Here is a 13,471-nt window from a genome sequence, read left to right as displayed (position 1 = left end):
CCCCCCCAACCTTCCCCCTCTGCACCCTGTTCCGCCCCAGCCTGCGATCCCTAGAACCCCCCACCTTCCCCCTCTGCACCCTGTTCCGCCCCAGCCTGTGATCCCTAGAACCCCCCCACCTTCCCCCTCTGCACCCTGTTCCACCCCAGCCTGCGATCCCTAGAACCCCCCCACCTTCCCCCTCTGCACCCTGTTCCGCCCCAGCCTCCGATCCCTAGAACCCCCCAAACCTTCCCCCTCTGCACCCTGTTCCGCCCCAGCCTGCGATCCCTAGAACCCCCCCAACCTTCCCCCTCTGCACCCTGTTCCGCCCCAGCCTCCGATCCCTAGAACCCCCCCACCTTCCCCCTCTGCACCCTGTTCCGCCCCAGCCTGCGATCCCTAGAACCCCCCAAACCTTCCCCCTCTGCACCCTGTTCCGCCCCAGCCTACCATCCCTAGAACCCCCCCACCTTCCCCCTCCGCACCCTGTTCCGCCCCAGCCTCCGATCCCTAGAACCCCCCACCTTCCCCCTCTGCACCCTGTTCCGCCCCAGCCTGCGATCCCTAGAACCCCCCAAACCTTCCCCCTCTGCACCCTGTTCCGCCCCAGCCTGCGATCCCTAGAACCCCCCCACCTTTCCCCTCTGCACCCTGTTCCGCCCCAGGCTGTGCTCCCTAGAACCCCCCAAACCTTCCCCCTCTGCACCCTGTTCCGCCCCAGCCTGCCATCCCTAGACCCAGCCAGGTTTTCCCAGGGTCGCCCCTTTGTGGAGTTTTGTAGCTCTGAGGTGGCCGCCCACAGCCTGGTCTGCACCCCCTAGCCCAGGGTTGGCAGAGATCAGGGCAGCTGTCTGGTTGGTTTCATGGGCTGTAATTAACGAGCGGTGTCCTTCTGGGCCCAGACCAAAGCCACACTCCTGTTTGGGGGCGGGGCTGGGTTTAGAAGCAGCGACACATGGAAGAGCTGAGCGGGACCATCCACGGACTTGCTCGAAGGACCCAGGTACGTCCTGTCCCCTCCCCGGGATTGAATCCAGCCGGGTTTCAGGGAGCCTCACGGGTCCGGCTGCAGGGCCCAGATCCTGCCTAGGCTCCTACGTCCCCTGATTCCAGTGGAGGAACCTTAGCTCGGGAAAGCAGCTGGCAAAACCCAAATTCCTTCCTCGGCCAGGTAGCCTGGTCCTCCAGGGAGTGGGGGCTGGGCCGGGGCTCGGGACACCGCGGGCCTGTTCCCTGATGGGAGACCTTGGGCACGATGCGGGGCCCTGATCTCGGTCGGGGTCTGGGCAGCGCCCAGCACAGGGGGGCCCTGATCTCGGTTGGGGTCTGGGCAGCGCCTGGCACGACGGGGCCCTGATCTCGGTCGGGGTCTGGGCAGCGCCCAGCGTGACGGGGCCCTGATCTCGGTCGGGGTCTGGGCAGCGCCCGGCACAGGGGGGCCCTGATCTCGGTTGGGGTCTGGGCAGCGCCCGATTTCGGTGGGACCAACTCACCATAGAACCGTTGGGTGCTGGGTTGCCCGTGCGAATCCAGCGGGTGGCGGCTGGACGCCGTTCCCAGCTATTGAGTGGAATGTGCTCGCTGGGGGCTCAGGCTAATGCCGGCGCATCCTGACCCTGTCACACGTCCACACCAGCCCCATGGGCTGAGGCCTGACAGGGCCACAGAGCCCGAATTCCCCTCTCCCCGGGGCGGGGGGGTTGGGGGGGGGCTGTTGCAGGCGATCGGATTGTAACCGGGGTGGGGGCGCGATCTGGTCCCTCCAAGGTCCTGCACGGGAACATCAGCTGCTGGGGCGATCGGGTGCTGGAGGCTCGGCAGGAGGCAGAGCTGTGAGTGATCGGGGGGGCAGCCCCCCCCCACCTCCCTGGGATCCAGATCCCAATGCCTGGAACTCAGAGCCACCCCCCCACACCCCCACAGAGCTCCCCCGAGCGAGGTAGAGAAGCAGCTCCCTTAGCCGGCAGAGGTATAAGGCTGTTATATCAGGGCGGAGCAGGTGTTTTGGGGGGCCCTGGGTGAGGCCAGGAGCCCACCCAAGGCTCCCTGGGACTGTACCGGCCTCTCCAGTGGTGTGGGGGAAGGGGGGGGGGGGGCTGATGGGTAGCCAGGGGCATTGCTTGGGGGGACTTGGGGGGGTTCTGGGAGGCAGCCACTGACCGGGGCTGAGACATTGTCAGCAAGTCGTAACCCCCCCTGCCTAGGATGGGAGTGAAGATGGCTCAATTTCGGGGGGACCCTGGTGTCATGATCACCCCAGCCCCGGGCCTTAGATACTGGTCACAGGGGTGGGGTAGCACCCAGGGGTGGCTGGGCTGGGGGCTGTGCTGCCGGCTTGGGACCCATAGGAGAGCAAACCCCCCCGCTTCAGCCTGTGGCCCCCCGACCCCCAACACAGGCAGGGCCCAACAACGGGGGGACCCCCTGGACCAAGGGGACCCCAGGACTCAGACATGGCCCCTGGCTGGTGCTGGGTGGGGAGCCCAGGGGCGGGGTCTGGGGGGCCCCTCTGAGCTGACCTCCACTGGGGGGGAAGCTGACTGTCAGACCCATTCCTCCCAGATTATGGGGGTGTCTTGGGGGCACTAACGTTGTATCCTGCCTCAGCTTCCAGAGGGAGGCGCTATACGGACCCCTGGGGACCCCGCCCTGCAGCCTCCTGTGGGAGGAGAGAGTGCGTGACCAGACGGTATGGGGGAGCCGGGGGCAGGATCGGAGGGCTGTGGGCAGAGCTGTGCTGGGCAGGGGGGGCAGGAGGAGAGTGGGGGGCTAGGCTGGGAGGAGGTGGGGGTCAGGCTGTGGGGGAAGGGGGGCTTGTAGGAGGCTGGGGCCAGTCTACAGGGAGGAGGGGGAGGGGAGTGGAGACAGGGGGAAGTCTATGGGGAGATGGGATTGGGCAGCGGGGGGGGGACCGTTTCCAGTGGGGGAATTGGATGGGGACAGCCAGTCTCTGAAGTTTGGGGGGCACGTAGGGGGCCCACATTCCCCTGGCCCTGCCCCCAAGCCGGGCGGGGGGGCTCCATCTCACTGGGTTTGTTGTTCCCTCCCACCCAGGAGAAGCTCTTGTGTCAGGAGTCGGGGGCCTCAGGGCCAAGGGGGCGACTCCCCCCCAGGTGAGGAGCCCCAACAGGCAAGGAGGGGCTGGGGTGGTCCTGGGGGGGATGAGTGGGACCAGGGCTCTGGAGCTGGGGGGCCAGGACCTGGGAGGGCCTCTGGGGAGAAGGGGTCTTTGGGGAGCATGGGGGGAGGGGTCTGTGCGGGGCGAGGACTGGGGACAGGGCAAGGGCGGTGTCTGGGGGGTAGGGAGTCCAGGGGGGCAGGCCAGGGGAATGTCTGTGTGTCTGGGGGGTGCATGGGGGCTCCCCTAGGACCCCCATCTCATGCTGCCCCTCATCTCCCCAGGCTGCGGCGGGCCGGGCAGCTGTTCTGGGCCCTGGCCAAGGGCCTGTTCCTGGCCCTGCTGGGCCCCCTGGTGCTGGGCCCCCTCCGCGCCCTGCTGTCGTGCCTGCCCCCCGTCTGCCGGGCCCTGGCTCTACGTGTGCCCCAAGGAGACGCTGCCCCCCTGAGCCACGTGGGGCTGAACCCCAACCGCTAATAAACAAAGAAACCACAGGAACTTGTCTCTGGAGTCATTTCCCCCCCCCAGTCCCCGCAGATCAGACCCATGGGCCATCCAGCCTGGGACCCCCCACAACTCGCCACATCAGACCCATGGGCCGTCCAGCCTGGGACCCTCCAGCCCCCCACATCAGACCCATGGGCCGTCCAGCCTGGGACCCTCCAGCCCCCCACATCAGACCCATGGGCCGTCCAGCCTGGGACCCTCCAGCCCCCCACATCAGACCCATGGGCCGTCCAGCCTGGGACCCTCCAGCCCCCCACATCAGACCCATGGGCCTTCCAGCCTGGTCTCCCCCTCCCCCCCGATGGGCCCATTTAGCCTGGTATCTGGTCCCATCTCCGACCCCAGCCAGTTCAGTGGCTCAACACCCTGCCAGCCCCGGGGGACGGGGGGTAGTGAGTGGGGACATGGGGGCCAGTTCCCTGGATCCCAGGGAACTGGCTCTTCTCTTGGTGTCACGCTCCACTGCCCAGCAGCGAGGAGTTCCACAGGGAGCACGGGCTGCATGAGCAGTGCTGAGGGGATCTGCCTCCCAGTGAGGGGCAGAGCTGGGGGATCACATTAGCTTGGAAGGAACAATTGGGCTCTCGGGGCTGGAGTAATTAATAATTGATCATTAATAACCCCAATTCAGGAAACTTTCCCCCTGGTCTCCAGGCCCCTACCAGCGATGAACTAACTGGTCCTCACAGACAGGCGGCAGTCGCGAGGCCATTATCCATGTTGTGTGGATAGGGAAACTGAGGCACAGAGCACACACCGATTAGAGGCAGGACTAGAACCCAGGAGTCCTGACTCCCAGCAGTGCCCCTCCCCCTCGCCTCAAACATGACCCCACTCCCACAGCCGAGAGTGGAACCCAGGAGTCCTGGTTCCCAACCTTCCCCCATCCCACGCTAACCACTAGACCCCACTCCCCTCCCAGAGCCAGGGATAGAACCCAGGAGTCTTGGCTCCCAGCCCCCCCTGCTCTAACCACTAGACCCCACTCCCCTCTCAGAGCTGGGGAGAGAACCCAGGAGTCCTGGCTCCCAGCCCCAGCCCCGCACACCCTGTAATTAATACTCCCTCCCGGGCCCACAGGACTAATTAAATCCTTAATGAACAATTAAGTCGTTAGCTGGCAGGAAACCCTCCCCCGGGCCATCTCCGATGGGACCCACATCCCAGCCCCCAACCACCACCCCTTTACACCCACCGTGCCCCATAGCCCGGCCCTGGGGTGGGTTGGGGGCTGGCTGGGAGCCGGAGGGGCGTGGCGGAGGAGGGGCCCCATAGGTCACGTGCTGCCCAGCTGGGGAAGGGGAAGTGGGGCAGGCGCAGCGGGGCAGGCGGAGGGCAGGTCTGGGAGCTCCTGGGACGCGGCGCTTCCCCGGATCAGGTAACCCGCGGCTCCGAGCCCCAGCCGGGCAGCCCCAGAACAAGCCCGGGGCAACGGCCCCATGCCCACCCCAGAGGGGCTGCATCTCAGTGCTGGGCTGGGGGTTCCTGTGCAAACAGCCCCCCTGCCCCACCCCAGAGGCGGCTGCATCTCAGCGCTGGGCCAGGGGCCCCTGTGCAAACAGCCCCCCTGCCCCACCCCAGAGGCGGCTGCATCTCAGCGCTGGGCCAGGGGTCAGCCCACAGGCCCCCCAGAATTCAGCCCCCCCATCCACCCCCACAGCGGCACGGGCTTTATGGGTTTATGTGGGGTCAGTGCAAGGGGAAGGGGCTGGCTTGGCAGCCCCCAGAAACTGACTCTGTGCAGCCCCAGAGAGGGGGGTGCCCAGGCAGCAGTAGGGAGAGACCCCCAAAAAATGCTCCTGCCATGGAAGGACCCCCCCTGGGGGGGACAGAGCCCTGCTGCTGTGGCCAGTTCAGCTCCACAGAATTTTGGGGAAAAAGAGCTGGGGGAGGGGGGGTGGTCCAAACATAGAATTGGGAGCCAGGACTCCTGGGTTCTATCCCAGCTCTGAGTGGGGAGGGGGTGGTGTAGGGGCTAGTGGTTAGAGCAGAGGGGGAGAGGGAGCCAGGACTCCTGGGTTCTATCCCCAGCCCTGGGAGGGGGTGGTGTAGGGGCTAGTGGTTAGAGCAGTGGGGGCAGGGAGCCAGGACTCCTGGGTTCTATCCCAGCTCTGAGTGGGGAGGGGAGTGGTTAGAGCAGTGGGGGCTGGGAGCCAGGACTCCTGGGTTCTATCCCTGGCTCGGGGAGGGGAGTGGGGTCTAGTGGTTAGTGCTCTGGACGTGAGGTGCATAGGAAGCCCCTGCCCCTGCTGGAAGAGATGCGGCTGCCTCTGTCTCGTGACCCCGACCTGCCTGCACTCGCGCTTTGGCTGGCGTCTGCGGCTGGGCTCCCCCAGCCGGTTCGCTCTGCGCTTTCACAGCAGCGTCAGCAGAGGCTGGGGAGGGAGCCGGCCTTGCCGATGAGCCCCCCACTCTGCCCCTAAGGGGGGATCCCTCTAAGGCCAAGTGGGGCATGCTGGGATCCGTCACCCAGTGCTGAGATGCAGCTACCTCTGGGGTGGGGCGCAGAAGGGACCCACCCGCACTGCTTTGCTTTGTCCGGTCCCCTCCCCCCGAGCCACTGGCACAGAAAGAGGAATTGGTTTGAGGAACTCGGGGCTGGGACGGGAGCGTGAGTGCTGGGAACAGGGCCGGGCCCCCCCTCCCCCACTTCCATTTGTGATACCGGCCCAGGGCGCCTCATCCCCGGAAGGACGTTGGCCCCACCGAGGGGCCTGCAGACAAGACACACAAATGATCCGGGGGGGGGCTAAAGAGCCCCCGGCTTGAGCTCCCCACTGATTCTGGACACCTCCAGTTTGGGAGCCCCCTGCCCAGGGCCCGAGTCAGGCACCCCTGGCTCACCCAGACATCAGTGGTGCGTAGAACCCAGGAGTCCTGGCTCCCAGCCCTGCCCCCAGCTCTCACCCGCCAGACCCCACCCCACTCCCCTCCCAGACCCAGGCTTATAACCCAGGAGTCCTGGCTCCCAGCCCTGCCTCTGGCTCTCACCCACCAGACCCCAGATCCCACACCCCACTCCCCTCCCAGACCCAGGCTTAGAACCCAGGAGTCCTGGCTCCCAGCCCCGACCCCATCTCTCACCCACCAGATCCCGTCCAGCCCCAGGAGTCCTGGGTTCCAACCTTCCTGTCTAACCACTAGGTCCTCCCACCCCTCTCAGAGAACCCCCGAGTCCTGGTTCCCCGCCTCGTCCCTGCTTTGACCCACCAGCCCCCCATCCCCTGCCGGTGCCACCCTGGTGGGAAGCGGTTGTTTTTGTAGGGCCTACATGCGTGTGTGACTCCCATGCGCCTCCCGGTGGTACCTGTGTGCGTTGCAGGGGCTGTTCCCATCGGATCCTGCTTGGTGTCTTTCCCCCCCTCCCTCAGGATGCTGCCCCTTTTCATCCTGGCCATGGCCCTGCCCCTGCCCCGTGTGGCTGCGGGGGGCATCTCCTGCTATGACGATGCCGGGCAGCCTGTGGACTGGTGAGTTCCCCCCTCCCCCCTATGCCAGACCCCCCCATTCACCCCGTAAAGGACAGCGTGCCCCTGGGGCTTCGCTGGGAGCACACCCCCCACGGGCTGGCTGGGCGGGTATCTCCGCCATGGCACCTGTGCCAGGATACCCCTGCTCCTGGCATCGGGGGAGGCGCTGGGGCTCCCTGTGTATGGCTCCCCCCCAGGCAGGGGTCTGGCCCCAAAGGGTTAACAGGGTCCGTTCCCCCCTCGCCCCCCCCAGGTTCCTGGCCTACAAGCTGCCCCGGCCCCAGCACAGCCCCCCGGCCGAGGGCATGCGCTACATGTACCAGGATGCCCGCTCCGGCGGCTGGGTGTCCGGCCGCGCCCTCATGAACAGCACCCAGAGTGCCGTGGGCAGGACCCTGCTGCAGCTCTACCAGGGGGCAAACAGGCGGGTGAGTCGGGGGGAGGGGGGAGCTGGGGATAAGCTGGGACAGAGAAGGGGGCAGTGGGGCAGGGGAGGTGGAGCTGGGTGAGGGGGTGGGGAGGCTGTGGAGGGGGATGGGGCAGCTGGAGGGCAGTGCGGGGAGCAGGGGGGGGGCAATGGGGGAGGCAGAAACTGGGGAGGGGGAAGTAGGTGAGAAGCTGGGGAAAGAAGGGGGCTGTGGGGGTACGGGCAGGAGAGGGGGCTGTGGCGGATGGCTGCGGGGGAAGGGGCAGTGGGGGGCACTGGGGAGGGGCAGTGGGGGGCACAGGGGCAGGGTGTCCCAGCACTCAGCCCCCCCGTTTCTGTTGCAGACGGAGGACACGGCCTACATCCTGTACAACGACCAGCCCCCAAAGAACGTCACTTCCTCCACCAGCACCAGGGGGCACACCAAGGGTAACCCCCCTCGCCCCCGGCACGGCCAGCCTGAGCCCAGCCGGCGCCAGGGGGGCCCAGAGGGGCATTGGGCAGCATCTCCCCTGCTGGGGAGGCAGCGAGTCTGCCCCAAAGGAGGGAGAGAAACATGGGACTGCCCCAGACAGTGACCCTGGCTCTGGGAGGGGAGTGGGGTCTGGTGGTGAGAGCAGCGAGGGGCGGAGCTCGGAGCCAGGACTCCTGGGTTCTTTCCCCAGCTCCAGGAGGGAAATGAGTCTAGTGTTTGGGGGGGGCGTGCTGGGAGCCAGGACTCCTGGGTTCTCTCCCCGGCTCCGGGAGGGGAGTGGGGTCTAGTGTTTGGGGGGGGGGCGCGCGCTGGGAGCCAGGACTCCTGGGTTCTCTCCCCAGCTCCGGGAGGGGAGTGGGGTCTAGTGTTGGGGGGAGGGGGGCGCGCTGGGAGCCAGGACTCCTGGGTTCTCTCCCCGGCCATTTGGACCCCGACTCTCCTCCCTTGTGTCCCGTCTCCCAGGCGTGGTCCTGCTGGACAGAGCCCAGGGTTTCTGGCTGCTGCACAGCACCCCCCACTACCCGCCCCCTGTGCCGGAGACCTACGCCTGGCCCCACAGCGGTCTGCACAACGGCCAGTCCTTCCTCTGCGTCACCTTCCCCTACGCCCAGTTCAAGGAGATTGGTAGGTGCTTCGTCTGCCCGGACGCCTGGGTCCTCTCCCAGCCTGGGGAGGGGAGTGGGGTCTAGTGGTTAGAGCAGGGGGCTGGGAGCCAGGACTCCTGGGTTCTATCCTGGATTTGAGTGGAGAGTGGTGTTGTACTTAAAGTACTGCACAGGACCTTTTCAGGGGGAATAAGGCAAAACACCACATTTATTAGTAATACATGTATTCCTTAACACTGTATCGTATGCATAGAGATAGATATAGTGCACTTACACGCACGCACACACGCACGCACACACGCACGCACGCACACACACACGCACACACACACACTTCGTCTTGTTGTTGTTACCGACTGGTTGCTCCCCTTAACTGCACTGGCCAGGTGAGTTAGATGGGGGAGGGGGTGGCGCCGGGCTTGTGCCGCTCCAGATCGATGCTCCCATGTTGACACGACGAGACCCGGGGTCCTGTGCAAGACACCTCACTTTTATAGCAGCTTTCCTCTTATGCAAATCTATACCAGATTCAAACTCTGTGTCTGTGTCCATTGGTCCTTCTGGGGGTTGTCCCGCTGCTGCAAAGAGGGTGTTTCCGAAAGCAGGTGCTGGCTTCTAGCCCCCGAGGCCGTCGGTGTGTCTGCCTGTCTTTAGGGAGCCCACGGGACAGGGTTTATTGTCCTGGGGTCTGGCTCCCAGCCCTTCTGCAAGGGTTGCAGCTGCCTGGAGGTGCTGCCTTCCTCATCCCCACCTCATTCATTCAACAGGGCAATTGAAGAAGGGGGTGAGGGGAGATCTTGTTCTACTGCTGGCAAAAGACATCTTTCTTCTGTCTTATTCTACCCTTAGGGGCTAGAACATTATACCAAGGGCCATGCAAAGTTTCTAAATGAGGCTTTGATACAAAGTCCCATGAAAACAGAGGTCACACGTGGGTAGACCCACCAGAAGGTTATATGAAGAGGCACAATGTGAAGTTATGAAAATTATCAGAGACTTATCCACAGTGGGGTCTAGTGGCTATAGCGGCGGGGGAGGGGGGGAGCCAGGACTCCTGGGTTCTATCCTGGATTTGAGTGGGGTCTAGTGGCTATAGCTGTGGGGGAGGGGGGGAGCCAGGACTCCTGGGTTCTATCCGAGCTCTGACGGCTCTGGGGACTGATTCTGTGTCTACCTGAGAGAGGGTGCAGCCTGGCTGTGGCAGAGTGACACCCACGCCCCATGGCTCAGTGGGGCTCAGTCTCCGTGGCCTGTGGCTGGGGCAGCGTCTGTGACGGGGACACCCGGGGCTGGGCTGAGCCCTGGCAAATTTGTGTCACCGGGGGGGGGGGCACTGCGGGTCTCGTCCCGCTGCCCCCACCCTCCACTCCCCCAACTCACTCTAGGCACCCAGCTGAGGTTCTCCGACCCCGAGGTGTTCGACGCCCGGGTGCAGGGGGTCTTCGCCCAGGACCTGCCCGACCTGCGCCTGGCCTCCGAGATGAAGCATGTGCAAGAGCCTCCCTGGAACCGCAGCGTGGCCCTGACCTCCCTGGGGGGGCGCCGCTTCCGGAGCCTGGCCAAGTTCCGGCTCTTCCACGACGGTGAGAACGGGCGGGAGGGGGAGGTCCCAGACCCACACTCATGCATGGGGGGGGTGGAGCTTGTGTTGGGGCTTATCAGCCCCCCCATGGCCTTATAACCACCCCAAGTGGTGCTATCCCCCAACACCTCGGCCTCCCCAGATCTCTACCCCCCAGCCATCTATCCTCCCTCTGATGTGTTCCCCCAGATCAGCCCCACAGTGCCTGTGACCCCCCCATTTCCCCTCCCTCCAGCTCGCTAACCCCCCCACCCCGCTCTCTGCCCCCCAGCTCTGTACTCTGGCCAGCTCCCCCTGAGGTCTCTTCCCCCCCCGCCGGATCAACCCCTCAGTGCTGGCCACGGGTCATTTCCCCTCCCTCCAGGTCGCTAACCCCCCCCCCCCGCTCTGCCCCCCAGATCTCTACTCCGGCTGGCTGGCCCAGGCGCTCTCCAGCGACCTCTACGTCCAGTTCTGGCCCAACTCGAGGGGGGTCCTGCCCTCCAACTGCTCGGGGCCCTACCGGGTGTATAACATCGAGGAGTTGGGCTTCCCGGCCCCGGGGCCCGACTTCTCGGCCACCGTTGACCACTCCAAGTGGTGCGTGAGCACCGAGAGCGCGCCCGGCTGGGCCTGCGTGGGCGACATGAACCGCAACCTGGAGGAGGAGCAGCGGGGTGGGGGCACCTTGTGCCAGCAGGACCCAGCCGTCTGGAAATCGTATTATGCCCTCGTGCAGGACTATAGCAAGTGCAAGGAGGGGAGCGGGGGCTAGTGGGTGGAGCCGGGATGGGGAGTCAGTCACTGCCCCGTGACTCTCTAGGGGGAACCTTTCTGTGCCTCAGTTTCCCCATCTGGGACAATTGCACTTACCTACCTCTCTGGGGCAGTGGGGTGGGGGGATTCAATGGTGCCTGTGAAGCTGTGGGGGTCTCCATGCCCCTGTATAAATGCAATAATAATCCTGTGATTTCTAAGTCAGTCTCGCGATTTTCTCGGCCTGAAGCTTGAGGGCGGTGCTCTGGGGGCAGTCAGGATGGAGGGGCGGGGACATTCCTTCAATAATCAAGGGGCGCTAGAGGGGAGAGGTCAGTGCCAACCAGGGACAGAGGACACCTGGGTTCAATTCACTGTGTTGCCCCTGACTCAGTTTCCCCACCTGTACAAGAGGGAGAATAGCTCTTCCCCACAGCGGGGTGGGGGGAGGGGGAGGATAAATGTTGTACAGGCCAGGAGCTGCCCAGATGCTAGGGTGACCCGGCTGTGATCAGTGAGTCCCCGGCCCAGCTGGGGGAGGAGTTTAGGGGGTCCCGCTCTGCCCCCAAAGAGGTGCTCCAGGGCAGGAGGGTTCACAGGGTCACCTCCAGGCTGCTGCATGGGAAGTCTCAGCACCGGTGAGGCTGGGGGGGGCAAATCTCTGCTCTGGTTACCAATGAAGGTGTGTGTGTGGGGACGGCTATTGATACTGACTGGACCCCTAAGGTAGATCCCCATCCCTATACACCCCCCAGCTATCTGTCTGCCCCCAGGCCCACCCGTGCAGTGCCTGGCGCTGGGTGCTCGCCTGTTGCTGGGCTGCGTGCCTCAGTTTCCCTCCCCTGGCTTCCCCATCCCAGCACCCTGCCCTCAGCCAGTGTCTATGTGGGGTTAATGTTGTTCCCCCTGGGGGGGGGAGTTAGAGCACACCGCCCCCCGGGTAAGCAGGGGGTCCAAGTGAAGCCTGGGGTGCTACCAGGGAGTGGGCCCAGGGGCAGGTTATTCCATCAGTGCCCACCAGGGGGAGTGTTGCACCTTCCTCTGCAACCCCTCGTCCTGGCCACTGGGGGAGGTGGGATGCCAGGGTAGATGGGCCCGTGGGTCTGACCTGGGGTGGATCCCTTCTGACCAGCCGGGTGGTTTCTCCCCAGTAGCCCCACTGGGAGTGGCCCGGGCTCGTGGGGCAGCCGGATGCTCCAGTCTCTCTGGCCTGAGTTGGGGGTGGCTCTGGGCATCTCTCTGTTGGTGGGGGGAGGGCGTGTGCATGGCGCTGTGCGTCTCGGGGAGGAGGGGGTGTGTGGCTGGTGTCGGGTGTTGTAGCCGCTGGGGTGTTGCGGCACGTGTGTGTTGTGGGGATGGCTCTCTGTATGGGGATTGTGAGGGGTGTTGCCTACAAGCTGTGTGTGGCTGTCGTGGGGTGCACGGGGCTCGGTGTGTGGGTTGGACTGTGGAGGGTGTGGGGCGGGCTGGCTGGGGGCAGTGTGTGTGTTTGGGGTGGGGTGAGGAGGGCCTGCGATGGAGTGTGTGTGTTTGGGGGTGTTGTGGGGAGTGTGGGTGTTGGGGTGTTGCAGTGTGTGTTGTGGGGAAGGGTGTCATGTCTTTACAATCTCTGCCAGTAGAGGGCGTCCTGTGCTCCCTTCTCTCCTCCTTCCCAGCCCCAAGTTGTTGCTTTGAGATCTGGTGTCAAAGGCCCCAAACCCAGGACGTTTGGCTTCCAGAGTTTTGGTAGGGCCTACTCTTACCTCAAGGCTGAGCAGGGATGCTGGGGGGAGGCAGCTGTCATCGTCCCTGCCTGGTGCAGTGTCAGGTGGGGCTGCAGCCCCCCCGACCTGCAGCCCCCCCAGTCCCTGGGGCGGGTCCAGCCCCACCCACCATAGGAGCATGGGGGTGTAACTCGGGATACAGGCCAGGCTGCCCACTGGGCCCTACTAGTACCCCCCAGAGGAGGGATGTGATCTCACTGCACCCCTGCTCTAAGCCACTGACACCCCAACAAGAGTGGGGGGCTCTGCCCACCTCTTGCAGCCTGGGGCAGGGGACGATCGCCCTCTGCCTGCCCCAGGCCTCAGTCAGAGGCTGGGCAAAGGGCCCAGGCCCCAAACCTGGGGCAGGAAACAGCAGCACCAGAGGCTTTGGGGGGGGAGGGGAGGAGAACTGTGGGGCCCCTGGTCTGGGGAACAGGGGCTGGGACAGAATCTGGGCTGAGTCCAGACCCCGGCCGGGTCACGGGGCAGAAATGAGTTTGCTGGATCTTGGCCAAAGCTCTTAGAGAGCAGGTGCCCGTCACAGAACCGCCAACTGGCCCGGCCCCAACCGAGCCCCCCCCCCCGGTCCACTGACAGGAGGGAACCCTAAGAGCCCAGGGTTGGGCGAGCAGGGGGCTGTGGGTCGGGATTGAGGGGCACTGGCTAGGGTGACCAGATGACAGGAAGAAAATATCGGGACACAAGGGGGGGGGAGGGGGGGTCACTGGCGGAGCAAAAAAAACCAAAAAACCGAGTGCTGCCAGTGTAAGGACACAAACAGCTCCCTCTCCCAATTCCCTACTGTGACCCAGTGCTGCTGGCAGT

At 64.9% G+C, this 13,471-nt stretch overlaps 1 protein-coding gene and 1 long non-coding RNA gene across 3 annotated transcripts; both read left to right on the top strand.

Annotated features, from left to right (window-relative positions):
• Positions 1 to 1,377: 1,377 nt before the first annotated feature.
• On the top strand, positions 1,378 to 3,585 carry LOC135977121 (uncharacterized). Its single transcript, XR_010594473.1, has 4 exons — positions 1,378 to 1,814; positions 2,590 to 2,671; positions 3,037 to 3,095; positions 3,385 to 3,585. It is a non-coding gene; the product is annotated as an uncharacterized LOC135977121 (long non-coding RNA).
• Positions 3,586 to 4,850: 1,265 nt separating this feature from the next.
• DNASE2 (deoxyribonuclease 2, lysosomal) lies at positions 4,851 to 11,122 on the top strand. 2 transcript variants are annotated; one of them, XM_065576267.1, is made up of 7 exons: positions 4,851 to 4,985; positions 6,930 to 7,077; positions 7,331 to 7,505; positions 7,849 to 7,933; positions 8,442 to 8,603; positions 9,970 to 10,167; positions 10,565 to 11,122. In XM_065576267.1, the coding sequence occupies exons 2-7, from the start codon at positions 6,980 to 6,982 to the stop codon at positions 10,918 to 10,920; spliced, it is 1,074 nt and encodes a 357-aa protein (XP_065432339.1). In that variant the 5' UTR covers positions 4,851 to 4,985; positions 6,930 to 6,979; the 3' UTR covers positions 10,921 to 11,122. The 2 variants fall into 2 exon arrangements, with proteins under 2 accessions (XP_065432339.1, XP_065432340.1); XM_065576268.1 differs by having other exon boundaries at positions 4,860 to 4,985; positions 6,979 to 7,077.
• The last annotated feature ends 2,349 nt before the right edge of the window (positions 11,123 to 13,471 follow it).

The sequence above is a fragment of the Chrysemys picta genome, chromosome 22 (genome assembly GCF_011386835.1).
Source record: "Chrysemys picta bellii isolate R12L10 chromosome 22, ASM1138683v2, whole genome shotgun sequence".
Lineage (NCBI taxonomy): Eukaryota > Metazoa > Chordata > Testudines > Emydidae > Chrysemys > Chrysemys picta.
The sequence above is the reverse complement of the archived record's forward strand: the minus strand, read 5'-3'. Positions and strand labels throughout refer to the sequence as shown.